The sequence below is a fragment of the Phaethon aethereus genome (genome assembly GCF_964289735.1).
Source record: "Phaethon aethereus genome assembly, chromosome: 7".
Taxonomy (NCBI): Eukaryota; Metazoa; Chordata; class Aves; order Phaethontiformes; family Phaethontidae; genus Phaethon; species Phaethon aethereus.
In genome coordinates, this window is record NC_138583.1 from 19,388,543 (window position 1) to 19,409,231 (window position 20,689).

A 20,689-nucleotide genomic window follows, 5' to 3' on the forward strand; every position below is an offset into this window, starting at 1 on the left:
TCTTGGTCAAAGAGAAACTTCATGTTGGTGCAGGGCTGCCAAGACACACATCAGCATTCTCCTTCCCAATCACGATACGTTTTCTTGAAGTCCCAAAATTCTTCCAAGAAAAAAGTTATAGAAGGCCAAGAAGTCTCAGTGAAAATCAGGGGAAAACTCACCAGAGTTTTAGGGAGGAGGAAGGGGAAGAAAACATTTGTCTCCCACTTATAAATAATTTAAGACAACCCAAAAATATCTGTACAAACACACATACAAACAGAAAAAATCTCATATTCCACAGATGTTGAGAGATTCAGCGACCTCTTGGGGGCACAGGTGGAGGATAAAAGCCTTCACAGCTTACAGGCCTATAAAAAGACAGAGAATACAAATGCATTAAAAAAATAGTTGAGAATAGGGTTCTGGAGCAACACATTGCATGCAATAACATCGTATCTAAGAATACTGTACAAGCAATAGCCATACAAGAAGAAAAACACGCTATTAGTGTTTCAGTAACAGAGCAGATGCCAAGGTGCCACAGCCCTGTTCCTGTCCAAGTTATTTCTTCTGCTCTTCAGCTGCAGTAATTCTACTATTACTGGAAAGAGATGCTATAATACTTGGTTGGAGTAAAACTTTGACAGTATAGTAGCTTTCTCCTGAAAATTAGATGAAAAGCAATAGGAAGAGATAAAAAGATTCAAAATCTTTTTTTCAAACTAACTACAGATAAATTCCAGCTATATTCTTGCCAGAGCCAAGCCAACATTCAGAACTTACTGCACCCACACAGTAGTAACTACTATTGTAATAGTTGGAGAATTTTATTAGCGTGTGTACCTAGATAAGCCTCTGGGCCCTGGACTTCATGGACTTGCACTGGTGGGACTAAAGGAACATTTACAAGTTACTTAAGTTTGTGGTGGTCTGATCAAATCAAGGCAAAACCCCTCAACACCTTTTATAAAACTAGTACAGTTCTTACTTTGAGGCCAATCATACATGTATAAACAAGTGTGCTTTGGAGAAATCTGAAATTTATAAAAAGAAAAAAAGTCCAAGGGAATGCCAAAAGGGAATTCCCTCTCCACTACACTTTGTATGTTCTAAGAGGATCTTCTCAGGAGGATCAGGTCAGGGGCAGGATGCTACTCCACTTAGTTCAATCTTATTATGGCAAGCGCTGTGTACTTCAATAGTGCTGCCCCTCGCAGTGTGTGAACCACAGTAACAGCATTGCAATATGCATCTTACCAACTAGGAAACCAATTCCATCAGGTATTACAAAGGAGAAAGAAGGATCTTACAATTCCTAACAGTGTGTGTTTATAGATGATAGTCTGGTAAATTTTGTTGAAAGACACATTCGTTTCCTGCCTTGCTTTCTGACCGAGGCTTCAATATTGATTCACTGAAAGCTCATGTTTGAGCTGCATTTTAGCTTTACCTGCTTGCACCTCGAGGAGGCACTCTGGGGGGCCTTTCTGGGAAAGGCAGCCTCTCTGCTTGGTGGGCAATTGGGCTGCGGCTTCTAGTTGTTTCTGGGACTTCATTGTCCTACAAAATGAAGAAAAGAGGTTACAGACCAGCAGAATTTGGTTCTTGTTAGCTTCACAACAGAAGCGGCTACATTTTGCAATTTCTGCAAATTCAATACTATCCCTGAGCTCCATTTCTTTTCCATGAAAACAAAGCCATGTACTTAAGAATAGTGGACCAGTATATAGCAGAGGTGAGAGCTTACCTCACTGTCCCCTTCCATCCCACTGCTGACACTCAATATGCTCCGAGTGCTGGAGCGGTTACTTGCACTACCTGGAGTCAGTAAGCAAGAGAAAACAGACTGATTATTAAATCTTGGTAATTTAACTGCAAATCACGAACTCAGGACTCTTTCTAACCTCATGCTTACCTCTTGCACACATCGTTTAATCCTTGTTTAGATTAATTTATTTCCACTGTTATTTTTCACATGTTCAGGATCCAAGCAATGGCACTTCATACAACACAGACCACAGGGCCAAACGATCCAGTTTTGCTTTCTTTCTAGCAGATTTCTGCCCTATCTAGGTCCAAGCTTTTAGTTAAATACTCACAACCATAATCTAACTGAAAGGATACAGTGCCAGTATTAGCTGGCAAGTCAGGTAAGTATTTTCCACAAGTGTTACACACCCAACGTTTATACATATTTAAATTATCAGTCCCCGTGTCCTTAATAACCCTGTGGAGGTAGATGGCGCTCAGCACTGTCACACATTCATTCCTGGAATAAGTGACTGCTTGAGAGATTATTATTCCCAATAGCTGTTTACCACCTCCTCTCACAACGATCCTTATCACAGGGATGTTTCCTAGTCTATTTCAGAGCTAAAAATGACAAGCTTGTTCAACCAACCTTCAGCAATCATTAATGCAAAACCATTTAACTTGCATGGACTCAGAGCAGGGAGTGTTTTTGCAATCAGTCATACCATCTCTGAAGGGGACAGCAACTCACAAACATATACTTCCCTGCTATGGCTGGTTTCAGTCATAAATACAGAGTGTTCTATAGGGCTGTGCAATACTGGGACACTACTGTTCGGAAAACTACATGCTGAAATGGAGGCTAGAGAGGTTTTCTCATAAGATGCAGTCCCTCCCTAGCCTTGGTGAGGTAACTCTCATTATCAGCTGGTACAAACAGCAGCACTTAGGAGTGCTAAATACTATGTTAGGGTCCATTCGCACAATCATGCCATGTGAAAGAGAGCCAAGCTGCACACAGTGAACTCTGCAGGCTCATTAACATTTCTCTCACAACCGCTTATATGCAAGTTACTGGCTCAGTCAGCTGCTTCTGACACCTAGTCTGGATTTGTGCCAGCTACATCTTGCCAAGAGCCACAAAGGTAGTAACCTCACTGGGGCTCAGTTTTTCTTTCAGAGGACCAATATGATCTTAATGATTTCTGTAAGACTTGCTCAGTCTGCAGTAACAGCGAGAATGCAGGGATTTAATCTGCACAAATTAAACCTAATAAAAACCAAAGATAATAAAAATGTGCAGACTGTCCAAGTCACTCAAGAGATCCCACAGTTACAAAAAATGCTGTCTTTTATCTACAAAAATTGGGGAAATGACATGTAGAGACTGGTTCCCAGCCTGCAATATAACTATACCCTTCAGACCAGAAGAGCACACTGCTGGCTGAGAGTCACAGCAAGGGAGCATCCTTTTTTCTAAGGAAGCAGCTGCCATCTACTTTGAAGACAGGTGATATGCCTTCCCCAAAAAAGCTCAAGGGAATCTTTCGCTCAGCTTTCAGGTTCTCCTCCTGCAGAAATGCAGACACAAGATGCCCAAACCACTTGATGTACCTGGAGTTGCTTTTAGTTTTGAGAACAGCCAGCTTGAGGCATGCAGGGTTTGGGGTGGTGGTGTCAGTACTGTGATTCAGGAACTGTCCCCTGAGCTGACTCCAGAGTCAGGCTGGGGAAGTGTTTTCCACCCAGCTTTTCTGTAGAGAGGGTGACACTCAGGGTTTGCTTACTTGTTGTGCTGGATGTGCTTTCTGTTTTCCAGTCTCCTCGCTTTAACTCCTTTTTTGGTGGGAAAATGTTTTTCCTGGGGGCATATTCATATATTCCACATTCTGGTTTCCCCAAAGTATTATGAGAATGTCGAATGGGTACTGTAATTTCCAAATCTGGAAAGGAAAATGAACAAGCTCAGAAGGGTCTGTGCAAGTATAGCCTCTGAGAGACAGCTTTGCACCCCAGAACAAAGTTAAACACAATCACATAAGGGCAATCACAACTGTGCATGAATTAAGATTCACTCCACAGATGTGAGCATCCTTTCCTCAGTCTAGGAAAGTGAGGAGTAAAGCAACTTCCCTATGTTTTTGCCAACAGGCACATGGTTGTGAATGTTAAGACATCGATCGCATAACTACAATACACACGGAGACATTTCTGCCTGAAGTGCCTATTAATATTGTTAGCTGCTTCACTACCAGAGAATATCAGAATCAGAGATTGTTACCTGCACTTTTGTCTTTTTTTTGCTTCTCCATTTGCCTCCTGGTTATGCTGTCTCGTAGCCGTTTCAAATTTTCCTAAAAACATCACAAGATATTCTTCTCAGGGCTTTGGATAAAGGAGGATGAGCAGCTTTCAGACAATACCTATACTATATTTCATCTAACTTTGCAACCAAGCTGTAACAAAGCCTGCTACATCTGGCTGAAGTCCAAACCATGTCAACAGGTTTAATATATTCCCTTCAGAAATCCATGCATGCCTTTCAGAAGCCAAGTTTTTTCAGATGTTCATTGTGTATGTAAGGTCAAGTTCACAGACTCACTGGCAGTTGCAGATAAGCAGCACAGAATTCCCTGTATTTTCTGTTTCCACTGTGACACTGGCATAGAAACAAGACCCACACTCAACTAACTGCACAGTCCTTTCTGTACTAATGAACAAATAATTCTGACTGCAGGGACAGAGGAGGCTGCCACTTATCCCAGAATGCGAGGACAATTCAGAAAGAATTCAGGATGTCCTCGCTGAAGCAAGAGGGGATGCCTGGAAATGTAACTGGGAGCAAAGGCTCTTCGCTATTGTGTGGCAGCACACTGCACCTTACAGTAAGGAAAGGTGGGGAGAAAAAAAAAAAAAAAAGACAACTTTTCCAGCAGGGAAATATGTACATATGTAAGAGGAAGAAACCCCTGAAAACGTGAAAAAGCAGATGGACCAATTGCTGTACCATGAGGCAAGGTCTGGAGCAGAGACTTTGAAAGCTGCTCATGGGATTGGGCAGAGAACATGCCACTTCATCTCTGCTACAGACATCTACTAAAGTAGCACTGCGTTCTTTGACAGAAGGGATTCCTCTGACTCTTTCTGGGTAGCAAGAGTCCTTCCAAGTGAGAATCGGGAGGAAAAGAGTCTTGCCTTTGTTTGACAACTCCCAAAACAGTGTCACACACCAGAGACCAACACCTCAAGTGTGACAGCAGGCTGCTGCAGCATGAACAAAAGGCTCCAAAAGAAGCAGGCAGTGGTTTAAAAGAGGGAGCCCCACTCTAACTTAAGAATGGAAATTTTACACTATGACATCTACAAGATCGGACTTTAAAGCTAATACACCCTCTGGGACACTGCATCTTCACTGATCTGAAATGGATGAGAACTGACAAGCTGAATGTTCATCACAGAAGTCTCCTGCCAGCAGGTAGGTGCTACGTGACCTCTATAAAGGTAATTTAGCCAACTGGATTTGGCCCTAATCCTAACGTACAGATCTCCAAAAACTAACAATACTACTGCAAGACAAACAGATCTGTAAAACAGCTACCTGCTTGCTGCTGCATGGGAACAGCCCCTCAGTGTCAGGAGAAAACTCTGCTAGCTGGTGGACTGTGTTAGTAGTCTTCCTGCTCCAACCAGGGAAGAAATGTACCCACACTACACAGCTTGTGACATATACCTAGAGCGACAGCTGTATTTCTCAAACAGTGTAATAAGCCTGTACCTGCTGGAACCGGAATGATTCTGATCTCTTTTTCTGGTTCAGTTGCCACTCCTTAAAATGAAGTACAGCTTCATCAACAGTGAGTATGCCCATTTTCACTTGCTCCTGTAATGTGATCAGCTGCCGTTGACCTGGGGTTTTCATTCCAGCAAATGGATCATATACGCTTGATTGAGACAGGTCCCTTACAGGCCTGATTATTGTCTCTGAAGAAAGAACACCACCAAAAATATTATTGAACTTGTGGCACGTGCCCTCCTCACTGATTACAAAGAAACTCAAGCATTCTTGATATAGCAGAGATGCAAAAAAAATCAGTATTACAGACTGTATGTTTCCCTAACCACAAGGGTGTTTTATCCTTATGCCATCCTGCTCTTTGTCAGAGCTAAAAGCCCATCTGACAGGTAGCCTTGTAGGCAAATATGTCCCAGGGATAATATCTGTTCTTAAAAACATAATTTAAGTGAACAGCATAAAATGTACTCCTTAAAGGGCTCTGCGTCCTCACTGCAAAAATTTCTCTCCCCTCAGCAATCCACAAAACAGAGCTTTCACCCTGGCAGCCACAAAGCTAGACTCTTCCTAGGTCATCTGTGCAGTGTAAATCCAGAAACAGAATGGTGAAAACCTCATCCTGCTGATGCTGGGTCTTTGCAAGTCATTTGCGACATAAAGAGGCGTTCCCAACACATGAGATAAAAGCTCAGATTTGGTTCCTGGCACTCTGACAGTGTACAGGGATAAGAGGTGAAAAAATAAAGGGCACAGTTTTGGAAGTGCAGAGATCAATGGCAAGCAGTTCACTAAAGGTTAAATCCCAGGAAATAATGATCAGCAGGCAGTGGCTATATCCAGCAGATCAAAAGCGGGACATTGACTCCATGAAGTAATACTGGTCAAATACAAAACATGTAAAAGGACTTCAATGATCATGATCCTGACTGAAGATAAACTCCAAGACAAGGGATATGAACAGCATGTGATAAAAGGCTACCCCCTCGCACTCTGCAGTTTTAAGTTTCCAATGTCATACAAGGTCAGAAAGTTTGGGTCATTCATATAGGACTATTATCCCCAGAGCGTTGTAAAACAGACTGTCACAGTTCATACAAATGAAGCTTCCTCAGCCAATTTGCTTTTGGATTACTGGAAAGATTTTCAGGGTGAACTTATGACTTACCCTTCTTAACCCTTCCTCTAGGGACATAGATATTCTCAGGTCTTTGAGTTTTCTGTGCAAAAACTGTAAAACAAACACTCTTTAGATACTGAAATGCATCTCATGAAGGCAGAAACAGCAAGGATGAATATGGGAACCATACACAATTCTACACTGCATTACAGCTTCTGTTACCCTACTAAGTCCATTGAAGAAAATAAGATAAGGAGTTGTACAGTAGAACTCCCCCTTCTACCAGCCTCAAAGAATTTAGCTCAGACACCTCTAAGAGAAATTTGGACATGCTTTCCCCACAGTCCTGTCACGGGGGGAAGGAGGAGTCACTGAAATTACTCTCCCACATGTTACTGTAGTTCTTGATGGAATGTTTGTGAAATATGACCAAGATTTCCAAAACTACCTAGCAAACTGAGAGGCACAATTTTCTTCACTTTCAATTAAACCCTACCTCAGAGGGAGGTATTGAGGTATAGAAGCATGTCTTATACCGATGCTATTGAATGAATGATACCATTACAGAGCAGCAATGTCTCAATTTACTAGTTTGATTGTGTCCTCCTAGTATCAGGATCTTTCCTATTTAGTTGGATTTGTTTATACCATTTGGGGGTAGTCTGTCATCCTACTGCTTTCATTATGAGCAAGCTCAGGCCAACAGCTCAGGATACTATATCCCCACATTTTCAGAGTAGGCAGAAGCTGAAAAACACATTTCAAATTGGATCCCAAAGGTAATCCAGCTCTTATAGAGTGAGAAAGACTCCAGAGCCAAATAATCCAGGGGCCTCAGAAATGCGTAAATTTTCTTGGTGTTTATTCAGCAACTGGAGCCTATGTCAAGGCCATTCTACAGTTGACTAGTCTACAGTTTAGGCCTTGGTACCCAACTCACTTTTGGAGATGTACAGCTCATTGTCTGGCTGTGGAGAGCTGGTTTCTGGTCTTGGAACAGGAACTGGTGGTCTGCTAGCCATTTCCTGTGGAAAAGTATCTTGTTCCACTGAGGAGTATACATCTTCACCATACCGCTGGTAAACTCCTTCCTCTGAATCTGGCAAATCCATGCTACTGCCTACAACAGAGTAGAGTTTGTAAGAAAAACAACCTGGCCACTTCATTGAACACTGGATCCCTCCAGATGCAGTACATATCACATTCTTACCAAGCTGGCCATTTCACAAGCAAAAACATCAGGTTTTGCAGTGACTTAATGTGCCAAAGCCCTTCAAGACAGGACTTGATAAAGTCATTAACATCCCAGCCACCACTGTACCACCTCATCATCTCCATTCTGTTCTCACTCCTAACATGACTGTAAAATTATCAAATGCTGTCATACCTGATTTAAAAGCTAGTTTCCCTCTGTTTGCATGCTAGCAAAAAGAATTAAGAGCTCCTGGACTAACTCCCTACTGTGTTACCAAGTCACAAGTGAATACCCTAACCATTAGACTGACTTTCCTTTAGTGATGTTGTAACACCTAGTTAAGTCAATGCAATAGGACTGCCAGAGCATTGGTGTTGGCAGGGAAATCAGAACAAGATGTTAAGAGCCCCAGACTTAATCTTGCTCTGAGTCCAGCTGGGTCACCCACACAAAGTGAGCCTGTGTCCCATGGAACCTGGTGAGTCACAAAAAGGCTTAGACAACACGATCATGCTCAGTGGGGATAGCATGGAGCTAAGGTCTGGCTTTGGTCAGAGAAGGCAGAGGGAGCACTACAGAGGCAAAGTGTAGATAGGTTTGTGAGCTGGCCATTCTCTTCCTCTTTCCAGTGTGCTGTTTTCAATGGATGGACTTTCGAATAAAGCACCTAGATTAAAATTCATCATTAGCTTGTGCTGCTCTACTTTATACCCAGCCTCTGCCCATGAGAGGAGTCTGCATCCTCATCAGGACACCATGATTAATTCCCATCATTAAGATAAGGACAAAAGATAAACCACTCCTGAATAGATACTAGCTGTGTGCTTGCACTCACTGGTAGGCAGGGACTGGAACCAGAAATCACTCCTCTTTGGTAAGAAAATAACCTCATTTGTTAAATCACCTCATAAGGTGCTTTTTCTATTGTGCCTCATACCTGCTAAGGCAAAGCTGTCCATATCAAAGAGTGTGGACTAGCTCCTATTCTTAACAGATCAAGGTGAATTCTCAAGTTCCATTCAATTGCTTTAACTGTGCTACTGCCATCCCTCTCTCCAAACAGGTCTCACCTTCTAAAAACTTGCGGAGCATTGAGTCTTTTGTAGTTAGAGAAACTTCACCTCCAGCAACTGGAGTGTCTGGTTGGGACTGAAGCATCTCTACATCTGAAAAAAATCGGAAAGGTGAACCTGTTGATTATGCCCTTAAACGTGTGGAACAACGTACAGTAAAATGATGTGATATTTCTGACTGGACCTTTGGTCTACAGCAGAAATCAAAGAGGAAGCCAAGCAACTGACCAGACATTTGCCTCAAAAAGGCTCCTAATTTGCTATGCTCAGTCCACTCCGCACACATTTTTGTCAGCTGCCTGATGCTTACAATTGAGGGTGACTAACATTGCTTATTGAGAAGGTTCCAAGCAGGTGCTGAGGATTAGCTATTATTGAGAGTGTGTTGGCCAGGTGAAGGTTTTGGCCTCTGCACAGTGCTCCTGAGAGGCCAAACTGAGTGGAAACTCTGCTACTTGCCAAAACAACACATTAAGGACAATTTGCCCATGACACAGAAGATAGTATTTAGGTTTTTTATTGGATAAAAATCAAAACAGCTGGCTGAGTTAATGAATTGGACTGGAAGGCACTTAGAGAGTCAAATGATAATTTAGTATTGAGAAAGGAGTGACAGCAAACAATACAATATACGTTGTTAAGTCATTGTTTTGACATGAAGAATTCTGATTAAAAAAAGGGGTCAGCCTCATTGTAACCCTAAAACTAATCCTAAAACTATAATAAAATATTAGGTAACCATGCCCTAATGATATTAAAAAAGAGAGCGATATAAATGAATTGTTGAGGCTTATTGTGAAATATGTATTACTAAGTAAACTAGATGGTTTGGGTTACATGAGAGAATATGAAATATTTCTCTACAAATTTATTTTTAATATTTTCTGACCTTTCTTGCTTCTTTCCTGAAAAGCTGAGGAGATTATAAGAAAGGGATAACACTACGCTAGCATGATTTTACTTTTTTAGAATGCTGTGGGGTTTTTTTTAAACAATAATTGTCAAAGGACCCACTGACAGTCATGTGAATACACCCAACCCAACGCTTTAACCTCACAGGAATACCTCCAGCATAGCCACAGCAATGCTGCATGCTGTATTAACCACACCAGCAGCTTCTCAAGAGCTCTGTAGTCCATGCCAAACTGCATGCTGCTGGAGCTAATCTGCTCACCACCAACCTAATATAAAGTTCACTTAAGTATCATTGCACTACATGGAAGCACAGGTTTGACATGAGCATCCTAAAAAATCAGCACTATAGACCCATGTTTTTCTGTAGAGTGATTTTTCCACCTTGCAGCCACCTTGCTTATTTTTAACACAGCTTTTAGAGATGAACCTGTAGCAAATACAGGCCCAGAGGAAAGTCCCTACTTTATGGATTTGGGGGCAGAACAAAATGTGACAGGTGTGCAAAGTTCCTTTCATTTTTTGTGGAGGGAACAGTGACTTCCCAGTTTTGGCTGTGCACTGCAGGATTACTAAACCAGCAGTGCAGCAGGATACCGCAGGGTTTGTTTTCTATCACAGAGTCAATGTAGTTAAAGTCACCAATTCTCCTTAGAAGAACTGATTGCCACCTCACTACCCTCTTGCACATGAGCCTGTCTTGCATACAGATCTCACCCATGTACCAAAACTGAGAAGTATTTAACTCCATCAATGACACCTTCTGTTCCACTTGCTGCAAAAACAGGCTAGTGAGACAGAAATGACAAGAAGGTGGCACACACAAACTTTGGGTATCACAGGAAAGGTCCCCAGATTTTCCTGAGGCTATTGGGGAAAGTTGGTCTGAAGGGTTGGCAGGAAAAAGGTTAAGTAGTTCCTAGAATTTAGTAACTAAAAGGTATTTATTCAAAGAGTTTAGTTTCTGTTTGCAGGGTTAAAGGCTTCAGAAGGGAGCTCAACCAACCTGCAAACAGACACACAGAAGACAAATTATGACTCTTCACAACAACTAAAATACCCACGCATGGGCACTCTTTAGAAAGTAGTAACACCCCTCCCCCTTTAAACATTTGCAAACACTAGATGCCAGGTATTCCTGCAGACAAAGGAAGCCACCTCTTTACAGAGACCAGTCCTTTGTTATGCAAGACAAAGGCTTCAATGTGTTGGCATAAATCACAATTCAGAACTTTATAAGCAGTTATATTTTTGTGCACAATTCCCTCCGTTTGCTCAAGGATGACAAGGAGGCTGCTGTTTCTTGCATTAACTAGGGAACAAATAAAAATCAATGGGGACAGTGTTGAAAGCTTGATCTCAAGAGAATAGATATGGTGGAGGAGGGAAAGGATATGCAAGAGAGTAGAATAAAGGCATTACAACTTATTTATGTGAACTATCATCTACTCTTTAGGTGTTGGAGGTCTGGAAATTACAGGACAATAGATTTTAGTCAGCTGAAACTCTCTAGGATAAAGGATTAAACCCCTGCATGAAAGTCACACTATCTACGGTCTGAGTGTCCACACAGTTCAGAGATATGAAAACAGTGCTAAGAGTCAGGACTTGTTTCCACCAGCCCTTGGCCACTGCCACTGTCTGACCTTGGACAGAGGAAATACAGCCTAACTCTTTCCCCAAGTAAAAGAGCATAATAACACACACACAAACCAGGCAGTTTAATCTTCACACAAATCAAACAGGTTTTCAGCACTTTCAAGAGTCCTTGCTCTCACACCCCTCCTGCACACAACTCCAGCCTACTCAAAATACTCTGCTTTGCAAAAATCAGCAGGAGGTGCTGGTGAAAGGAAAGCAGAAAAGGCAAAGCACTTTATCTGACGCTGTAGTTCATAGCACGAGACTGATACGATGGACGTAACTCTCCCTTTTTGCTGTTTAGCTGCTCTTTGTTACCGTGTGTGAGTGGCTCAGCTAAGTGACGTTTACCTGCAACCTGCACCAACCTGGAACATATTCTGGAAAATTATGTTTGACTTTACAGGTATTTGAAAAGTATAGTAAGCAGGAAGTGCTCTTCTGAAGTGGGAACAATTAGATTAATGATAAGAAATTAAATAAGGTGATTCAATATTATTAATAAAGAACAACAAACAAGGTAACAGCAGGAGCTATTAAGTTCCCACTGATTTGATTAAGAGTACTTTATGATCTACACTACTCAGGGCATTAAGACCTACCTGGGAAAAAATGCTCCCCTCCAGCAGAAGGGAAGGCAGTGTTCTATAGATGAACAAAACCTTTTCCATTTTTTTTAATTTCATCATTTACCTCAAAACTTAAAGGGACAGCTAGCAACTCAACACAGGTGTGCCCAACTCTCATGCAGCAGTTTAAACTAAATTGAGCCCTTGCAGAGCTGCTGCACTGTCTCTGTAAATGCTTCCCCAGGACCAAATGCAGAGAGAAAAAACAACACATAAAAATGCACTGAAAAATCAGAAGTGGGATGAAGAATACACGAATTACCAGAACACTCTGGTATTCAAGTATTTGCTACTACTTTTAACTCATTACAGTGGCTCCAGTCCCACGCTACCTTATTCTCAAACCAGTTCCTGCCAGACAAATTGACCCTGTGGTATCTAACCTTCCTTTGATCAGTCTCTGAAACACTGGTGAAAGCACATCTTGATCTCAATAAATGGGCATGCTTCTACAGTATGGCTACACTTAAAATAGTCCAGGTATTGTCCTCTATACCACAGCCATAACAACTCACATAATGGCTACTCTGACCTGAAGAAAGTACCTCAGCAAGAGTTGTTTACGATTTCCTAGGGAGTTCTTCACCCTCACAAATCTTTAAGTCAGTACAAAGGGTTGAAGCCTTTATTTGTGATGGCAGTTCTAAACCAGACAGCACTCCCACTAATTTCGGTGAGGGGTTGCCTGTGTGCTGGTATTCTAAATAATATTAAAACACCTTCACTTTGAGGGAAGCAGTCTAAGTGTTGAGCATTGTGCCAATTTAACCTTATCTGCTACAATACAGCTGTTACAATGCAGGTAGATTTTAAGCACTGTTCAGACAAGCTGTAAATATTCTTCAGGCAAAGACTAATAGACTACATAAGAAAAACAGATATTTTTCAGGAAAAGACTCCTGAGTGGAAGGTAACAGAGCTTTGTGTTCAGGTGCAGTACATGAGAACTCCGTAAGAATCAGGAAACACATTCATGTTCCTTGCCGAGGTATCACAGATAAGCCATACACAGTATCTCACCAGTGAGGAAAACATTTTAAAATGCAGACTCATTCAGCTCTGATTTTCAGTAAAGAAATAGTAAGTATCTACTTTAGGGACAGCTTTGGTTTTTACCTTTCTAGTCCTACTAGCCCTGCAGAGCTTGCAGCACATTTGCACACCAGGAGAACTTTCTGGTGCTGGTCCCAGAGACCTCTGCCACCATACTGATGTAGCTGTGCTTGCAGAGGCTTCCCCTAAAGGACGTATGCCTGCTGGGCCTTTGCTACCGAGGAGGCTTAAGGAAAGCAGCCTGACTTAGGCTTCGAATGCACAACCTTTCCCATCCCATAGCAACCTTTTCTAGCTCTCCATCTCCATGTCTGGTAGCCAAGCAGGCTCCGTTTCATGTATTCATCCAAAACATCAGCCAAACTTCCTCTTGAGATCTGTCAGAGTAAGCGAGGGCAGGAAAACCTGTGTACTTGAACTGTTTAATGTGGCTTGTTTGACAGAAACTGGCAAAGGAATACACACACAGGCAACTGAGACAGCAGACAGGGAGATGGTGAACTTCAGCAGGGAAGAAGAAAAAAGTGCCTTAAAACAATAAGTTCTTCCATCAACAGTCTGCAGGGCTGGCAAATGGTTTTCTTGACAGGAAGCAAATCTGATCTAAATCGGAACTGATAGGAGAATATTTTCAGAGAGGCTTTTCAGAGTCCAGTTCAAAAGTGGTAAATTACAGGGACCTTGATTTGTATCTACAAAAGAAAGGAATATCCCCTGCATAGTTTCTGGGAGATCTGGACATTTCAGGGGTCAAAGAAGACAAGTTGGGCTTAGTAATTTTAAGCATGTTTTTTCCCCCTCCACAGACTTAGTCAATCAACCCCGTTCAGAGGTGCACTGATTGCAGGCAGAGCTTCCAAATATCTAGAAACTCTCACCCCCATTACTGCAAACAAAAGCAGTTTTGTTCCTCAGGAGTCCAACCGGCCTTACTGCTTATCTCCACCTGAAGGCAGAACAATTCTGGGTTTGGTAGCAAAACTATCCCTGCAGTGGCCAAACAAAACTTCTCAAGAGTTTATGATTTCAGGCAGAGAATCGACAGAGTCTTCTGCACTCCATAATCAGCAAAAATGTGTTTTATAACATTGTTTAATCTAAAAGAGGAGAAAACCAGCTCAGGACAAATATAGTCTATAAGGAAAAGTGTTTCAGTAAGAAAGCTTTTCCCCTGAGGCAGCACACTTAAAACTGCAGAAACACTAGAAGTACTTAATGCAGGTACTTAAACTATAATAAGCTAGATTCTCTGCTCATCTTGTGAATAATAAAATGTATCAGTGGGATCAAGCCAGACCAAATAGGCAGATAAGTAAGAACAGCAAGTTTACAATTGCTTAACATAGGTACTTGACTTGATATTTGCAATCAGCCTCACTGAATATTAATGGAATGGTGAAAAAGTTAAAGATCTGCATATTTATCAGAATTAGCTCTATATTTTTAGCAATAAACCAAGGGGATTAGAATAATAATTTTTCAATTATAATCTTTTCAGTACACATACTTCTAGATGTTTGCTTTCTTTTGTTCTCAGGCTGTTGAGGTAGAAGCTTAGTTTTTCAGTTTCCCAGTTATCAGTGAAATCACATCTTGCATAATGTAAGACACAGACACTTTCTACTAGTGTCTGCAAGTCAGAGTCCCTACCTCCCTGGATCTCAGAAGGGAGAATCAGGACATGGTAGAAAATCTGGTCTCTTCCAAATGCTAATTCACTTGCTCAGGGTTCAGGGAGTCCCTCAAAGCACTGAGGAAAAAGCTCTTGATCTTCTACATTGGCAATCAAAGGAAGGTTTAGAGCAATTTTATCAGCCAGCCAACATCAGAACTGGAGCATGGTTTCCATGTGGTGACAGCAGAAAAGCTATAACGAGCCCTTACTCTCAAACTCAACTGAGGTGCTACTATGCATAAGAGAGGCAGACCAGCTTAGGCCTCTTGGATGGGAGCTCTGAGCAACCTGACCTAGCTGAAGATGTCTCTGCTCATTGCAGGGGCATTGGACTAGATGACCTTTAGAGGTCCCTTCCAACCCAAACCATCCTACGATTCTGTGATTCCATGAATCTTCTCCCAAGTAACTAGTGATAGGACAAGAGGAAATGGCCTCAAGTTGCGCCAGGGGAGGTTTAGATTGGATATTAGGAAAAATTTCTTCACTGAGAGGGTGGTCAGGCATTGGAACAGGCTGCCCAGGGAGGTGGTGGAGTCGCCATCCCTGGAAGTGTTCAAAAAACGTGTGGATGTGGCACTTCAGGACATGGTTTAGGGGACATGGTGGTTTTGGATTAATGGTTGGACTTGATGATCTTAAAGGTCCTTTCCAACCTAGTGATTCTGTGATTCTGTGATTCTGTGTGATTCTGTGAATATACATACAAAGGTCTTCCGGGGCACCCGGGACAAATCCAGCCATGGATTCGTAAAGCTCTTCATCTGAGCCAGGATTCAAGGAACATTTCATTAACAGATCAGTGGACAGATGAGCCATAGACTCATAAACAGACTCATCCTCCTCGCCTTGCATCAGCTCTTCCTTAATGTGACTCTTCAGCATATCTGCAGTTTCCTGGAGAGGAAGGAGGGCAAGAAAAAAAAAAAAATGTTCAAGTCTCATTTAAATAAGGAATCTGGAGAATCAAAGCAAGCAAAAGATATCTCACTTTCCCATCACTGATGGAAAAAAACTTCTAAAAGCAGCCCACTCCCAAAGACTAAGACTTCTCAAAGGAACTAAATCCCCACTACGGCTGTCTGGGCCCAGCCTTCAAGATCTGTGTTGTAATAACAGGCAATGAAGGTGAAACAAGCTGGTGCTGACACATTCTGAATAGCCATTAACAGCCTCTCACTCCCTCAATTTCATGTCCTACCCTATGTCTGCAAACTCCTTGAACATAAGCAAAGCTCATTCTAAAAATACAAATGCTTCTCAAAGGCTATTTTGGGGTAAGCATAGCTGGCCATAAGCTTGCCACATGTAGAGCACTTACAAGAAATCAAAGTTTTAGCTTTGGTGTAGATTCAGTTTCAGTTTCTTGGCTTTAGCAGTGGCACATAGCACCCAGAGTGGGAGTACACAGACCCTTTTCTGTGATATTAACAGGAAACCTCACAGCAGGCAGCTGTTCATGTAATACAGGCAACTTTCAATTCACAGGACAGCAGAACCCGTTCTCACATATTTGCAAAATGAAGGGGGAGGGCAGTGCAGATCTTCACCAAACCAAGTAAGGGAGCAAAATATAAAGCTTCATCCCAGCCTCCTCCCCAAGTTCCAACTATGTCACAAGCACAGCCATCTTAACCGGTTGCAATACTACAAGATACTCTTTCATCTACAACCACCACCTCATGGGCCTTCAATCCACAGGGCATATGTGTCAAAAATGCTTACACATGCTTCCCTCCACAGTCAAATGGGTCAGGCAGGTAGCTCATGTGATGCTTTAGGGCAGTGCAGAGGAACTTTTGCCAGACAGAAAATTAGGTGAGTAAAGGGGTTTACTGGGATTTTCAGATATCCATACTAGTAGTGCTTCTAGTCACTACCTTGCAGTGGACACACTGGTGCAGATTATTTGTGTGCTCTGATACCAAGCTGCACAGATAGCTTGATGGTCAATAAGCAGAACCTACTCTTAACACAGCTCTGTCACTGTGCTGGTGGAGAGGGGGACATGGGAGGAGCACAACACTGCAACAAGAGGTTGGAGGGACTTCCTAAGCATCTCTCTACCCCAGTGCAAAGATTTTAATCACACAATTTACATTTTCTTCAGCTCTCCTGATCTTAGAACAGATAATGACCTTTATTTAGCTCTCACGTATAACCCTAAATTCATGCTTATGTCAAGAAGCAAGCCCCAAGTCTAAAAACCACTCATGCCTCCCAAATAGGACTTAAACACTACTGTAATTGGCTGGCAGATCTATCACCCACCATTCAGACAACTGTTAGGGACAATTATACACAACTTTTCAACTGAAAGCAAAGGCAAATAAAACCTGCTCAATAATTCATGTGATTTGAGTCAAGTAGCTGCTTGTTATTTTGAAGCATACAGGCTGGAAACAACTCAAATGGAAAAGAGGATAAATCCCATGCACACTGAAAGACCCCACAGAAACAACTGCCTGATGTAGCTGCAGTCAGATCCATGTCATAATCTGGAAAAGTCAGACTGCTGTTTTCTGGGCATGGGGTTGCTCAAAGAGAACTAAATTGTGAATTGGGCTCCCAGAGAGAACAAGTAGGGAACAGACAGCTATCCTAAAGCAGGAAGACATGGATTTCAAGTGGAGCAGGCAGACTACACAAATCACCTGTGAATGAGCTAATAATCAATCCAGACTGTATGACTGACTATGATTAGAGAGCACCTCAGATAGTACCTTCCCAAATATTCTGTTCCCATATTACTCCCTAAAGTAAGTGGGATGAAGGGGCTGTAGTTTTCCCAAAATCAGGGGTTAGAAGAGTACACCAGGCACCAACCATACGCCAACAGAAATTTCATTAGATGGATGGATGACAAGGAAACCCAGCATGGCAGCCTGCTTCCATCATATTTGCTCTGTGCAAAAGCCCCAAGAACTTCCCCAGCTTCAGAGATGCACCCAAGCCTCCAGCCTGGAAGCTTTCAGTGTGGCTGGATGTCAGTCTTCTATACCATACCACACCGCACTGCACTCTTTATTACCCCATCACTCCTCCTCCCACAACACTAAGTGCCAAGCTTGGTGCCACTGTCCACACCTGCTGTGGAACAATGCAGAAGGACTGCTGCTTCCTCTTACCACGTATTCATCAATGAATTGGCGGAGGTCCTTAAAGCCATGCTTTTCTGCTATGGTGTTTGGATAGTGGCCATATTTGTTGGCCACGCTGTAGGCCTGCAGTGCTCCAGGGCATGTAAGCAGCAAGGCAGTGAGGTTCTTCAGCCCATATCTTGCAGAAAAGTGAAGCAGTGTTGGCAATTCTTCATCCCTCTGATCTGTGAGAACAGGAGCTTGTTAGAATCTAAGTTTCTCTCTAGCAGCAGCGAAGACAGTAGGTGAGAAACAAAATTCCTAGCAAACACACAGACCAAAGCAGGAGTAAAAGCCCTGAAAAGTATATATAGTTTCAAAATGGAGCTAACTATGCACAAATTAACTGAGGTATCTAGCGCATCTCCAGGCTTAAGTCCTATGACCTTTAGTTGTCCTTAGAGCAGAGTCATGGGGTTGGGGAAAAAGGAGTGGGCTGGGGAGAAATGCCACATGGGACTGGGAGAAGAACTGGGAGAAAACATGTGAGACATTTTGGAGAGCATGATCTTTTCACTTTGGTTGTGTTTGAAGTGGTCTACATAGCTGCGGCGTGTGTCACGGCACAAGGAAGTAAGACTGATGCATGTAAGAAAAAAGGGTCACCTGACCCAATGGCAATCCCCTTTCTATTTAGCTTCCTGGCTGAGATCCAAAACTTTTGAGACAGCCTGTGCAGGTACCACACACTGTAGTTTTAAGGCGCTCCAAGGTAAAACAACTGATACAGATGAAGTTAAAAAAAAAAAAAAAAAAAAAAATCTTTCAACTTACTTGTTGTCATATCTTCTTCTTCCAGCTGGTTGATTCCAAACAGGTGTAAGCCACTGGCAGGAATATTCTTCTTGAGTGACTCAGTCAACAGTTTGTCCAGCGCTTCTATGCTGTATGGCACGATTTTAAAGGCCTAGAGATAAATGGAAAGTGATTTTGTTTGAGGGAGTCTGGAGATTCAGTTAAGGTGAGATTTATAAGGTGTTTCTTTATTTAGCACATATCAGAAAACAGTAGGTATAAACACTGAAGGTAGCAATGTTCAGGTCAAGCAAAGAACATGAATAGCTTCCTGGTCCAGAAACAGTATCATTAATCTGAGCAGATGAGAACCGTACACACCACAACAAGAGAATACAATGAGAAAGTCACTCATGCAGTTGGAAGCACAGAAAACTGTTACTAGCTACTTCCTTGGCAGGAACAATCTTACTTCTGAAACTGTTCCAATGAAGTATCACTCCTGCTCTAAGGATGAATTAGTCCATTCTGAATTGCTCTGGTGTGCACTCTATGCCTGGCTTTTGGACTGGTTCTTCGCTAAAGTCTGGGAAGCATGCCTATTGCCCAAGCAGAGGCATAGCCCAGTACCAATTGCTCCACAACTTGAACTAAAAAGAAAGGGAAAGACAGTTTCCCCTGCCCCAGGTATGCTGGTGACTAACAACACTACTCAGTAGGCTTCTGCTACATGGCTGGCAGGCAGCAAAGACAACACATCTGGAGAACTTGCTTGTGCAAGCTTTATCCCTCTAATAGGATTCAGGTACCCCAACTGTGCAAAACATGACATGAGAACTGAGGATTGGCTTTAAAGAAATAAGTGCTAAGAATAAACAAATAATTTTATGTTACTTTACTTCATTCAGCTGTATGAATCTTTGCTACCTTTTCACATCTTTTCCAAGACCATTGGGTACAAATTTCTAAACAACTTATGTCTTTATGGTACTTTCTGTTATATCAAGTTCTGTCATCCCAATCTTTTCAAGCCATCAAGGTCTAAATGCGAGTGTTGATTGACCTCCTTTTTTTTTTTTTTTTTTTGTTAGTTGGATAGCCTGAGTCACCTTAGCCAACTATTTGCTCCAGACGCAGAAAAAGCACCCATGCTTTCACTAAAAGGTGATGTTAAGGTTATGTGAAAATCCCTAAATAACCTTGCACTTCTTCGTTTCAGAAGAGCTACTTCATGGCAAGGACTTTTTCTTATGTGTCCTTGTCTAGCCTCTGGAAGAGCTGGTTTCCAAAGCAGCTGTTTGCTAGAGTCATTACCTGGCACATGAACTGTACTGGGTTGGCTGCATTAGCCAACAGACTGCCAATTTCCTCCATGTCAGTATGATAGGTGATGCTTGTTTCTCCCACCATCAAGTCCCCTGAATATACCTGCAGAGGCACTGTTCCAGAGGTTAAATCTTTGAGAGAAAGAGAAGAAATCACTGTTAAGAACAAACAATGAGAATGAGTCTGCATCAAAAACCCTGAGGATAGGAGGAGTTTGGAGATACTGCCAGCTGGATACCAAAACAGTTTCTGTTGTATTGAATTCATGAAGAGTCATGAAAAAAAGGAGATGATGTTGGTCTGAACATTAGGTAGGAAAGTACGTTGGAATTACCTATATCATACCTATGTCAATGCACATCACCTGTGACCTGCTAGGTCCTCTGCTAACAGTAGTCTGGACCACTAACGTTAACAGTATACCACCTCAAACTAGAAAGCCTCACATCTCTCCACCCCAGCTTTCTCTGGAGCAGCCTCTAAACCATGCCATAAAATACGACAGCTAGGGAAGAAGGGAAGACAAACCAAAAAGTCACTAGTCACTGCAACCCCTGTCAGCCTCACTAGTGTCTGAATGAAATCAGCTTAAAAGAATTCCATCTTTGCAACTTTACCCATGCACAGGATTTATCTCCTACCTGCACCTTGGGAACTTCTTCATGT

The 20,689-nt window shown here is 42.2% G+C and overlaps 1 protein-coding gene across 1 annotated transcript in view; it reads right to left on the reverse strand.

Annotated features, from left to right (window-relative positions):
- Positions 1–295: 295 nt before the first annotated feature.
- PIK3AP1 (phosphoinositide-3-kinase adaptor protein 1) overlaps positions 296–20,689 on the reverse strand; it is a gene marked incomplete at both ends in the record, with an annotated part of 44,498 nt that continues 24,104 nt past the window's right edge. The window contains 13 exons of the mRNA XM_082001964.1: positions 296–350; positions 1,433–1,542; positions 1,730–1,800; positions 3,522–3,677; positions 4,016–4,088; positions 5,510–5,715; positions 6,693–6,755; positions 7,585–7,764; positions 8,910–9,005; positions 15,530–15,719; positions 17,951–18,147; positions 18,737–18,869; positions 20,012–20,154. Coding sequence (XP_081858090.1) covers positions 296–350; positions 1,433–1,542; positions 1,730–1,800; positions 3,522–3,677; positions 4,016–4,088; positions 5,510–5,715; positions 6,693–6,755; positions 7,585–7,764; positions 8,910–9,005; positions 15,530–15,719; positions 17,951–18,147; positions 18,737–18,869; positions 20,012–20,154 — 1,673 coding nt within the window. The remainder of the gene's footprint in view (positions 351–1,432; positions 1,543–1,729; positions 1,801–3,521; positions 3,678–4,015; positions 4,089–5,509; positions 5,716–6,692; positions 6,756–7,584; positions 7,765–8,909; positions 9,006–15,529; positions 15,720–17,950; positions 18,148–18,736; positions 18,870–20,011; positions 20,155–20,689) is intronic.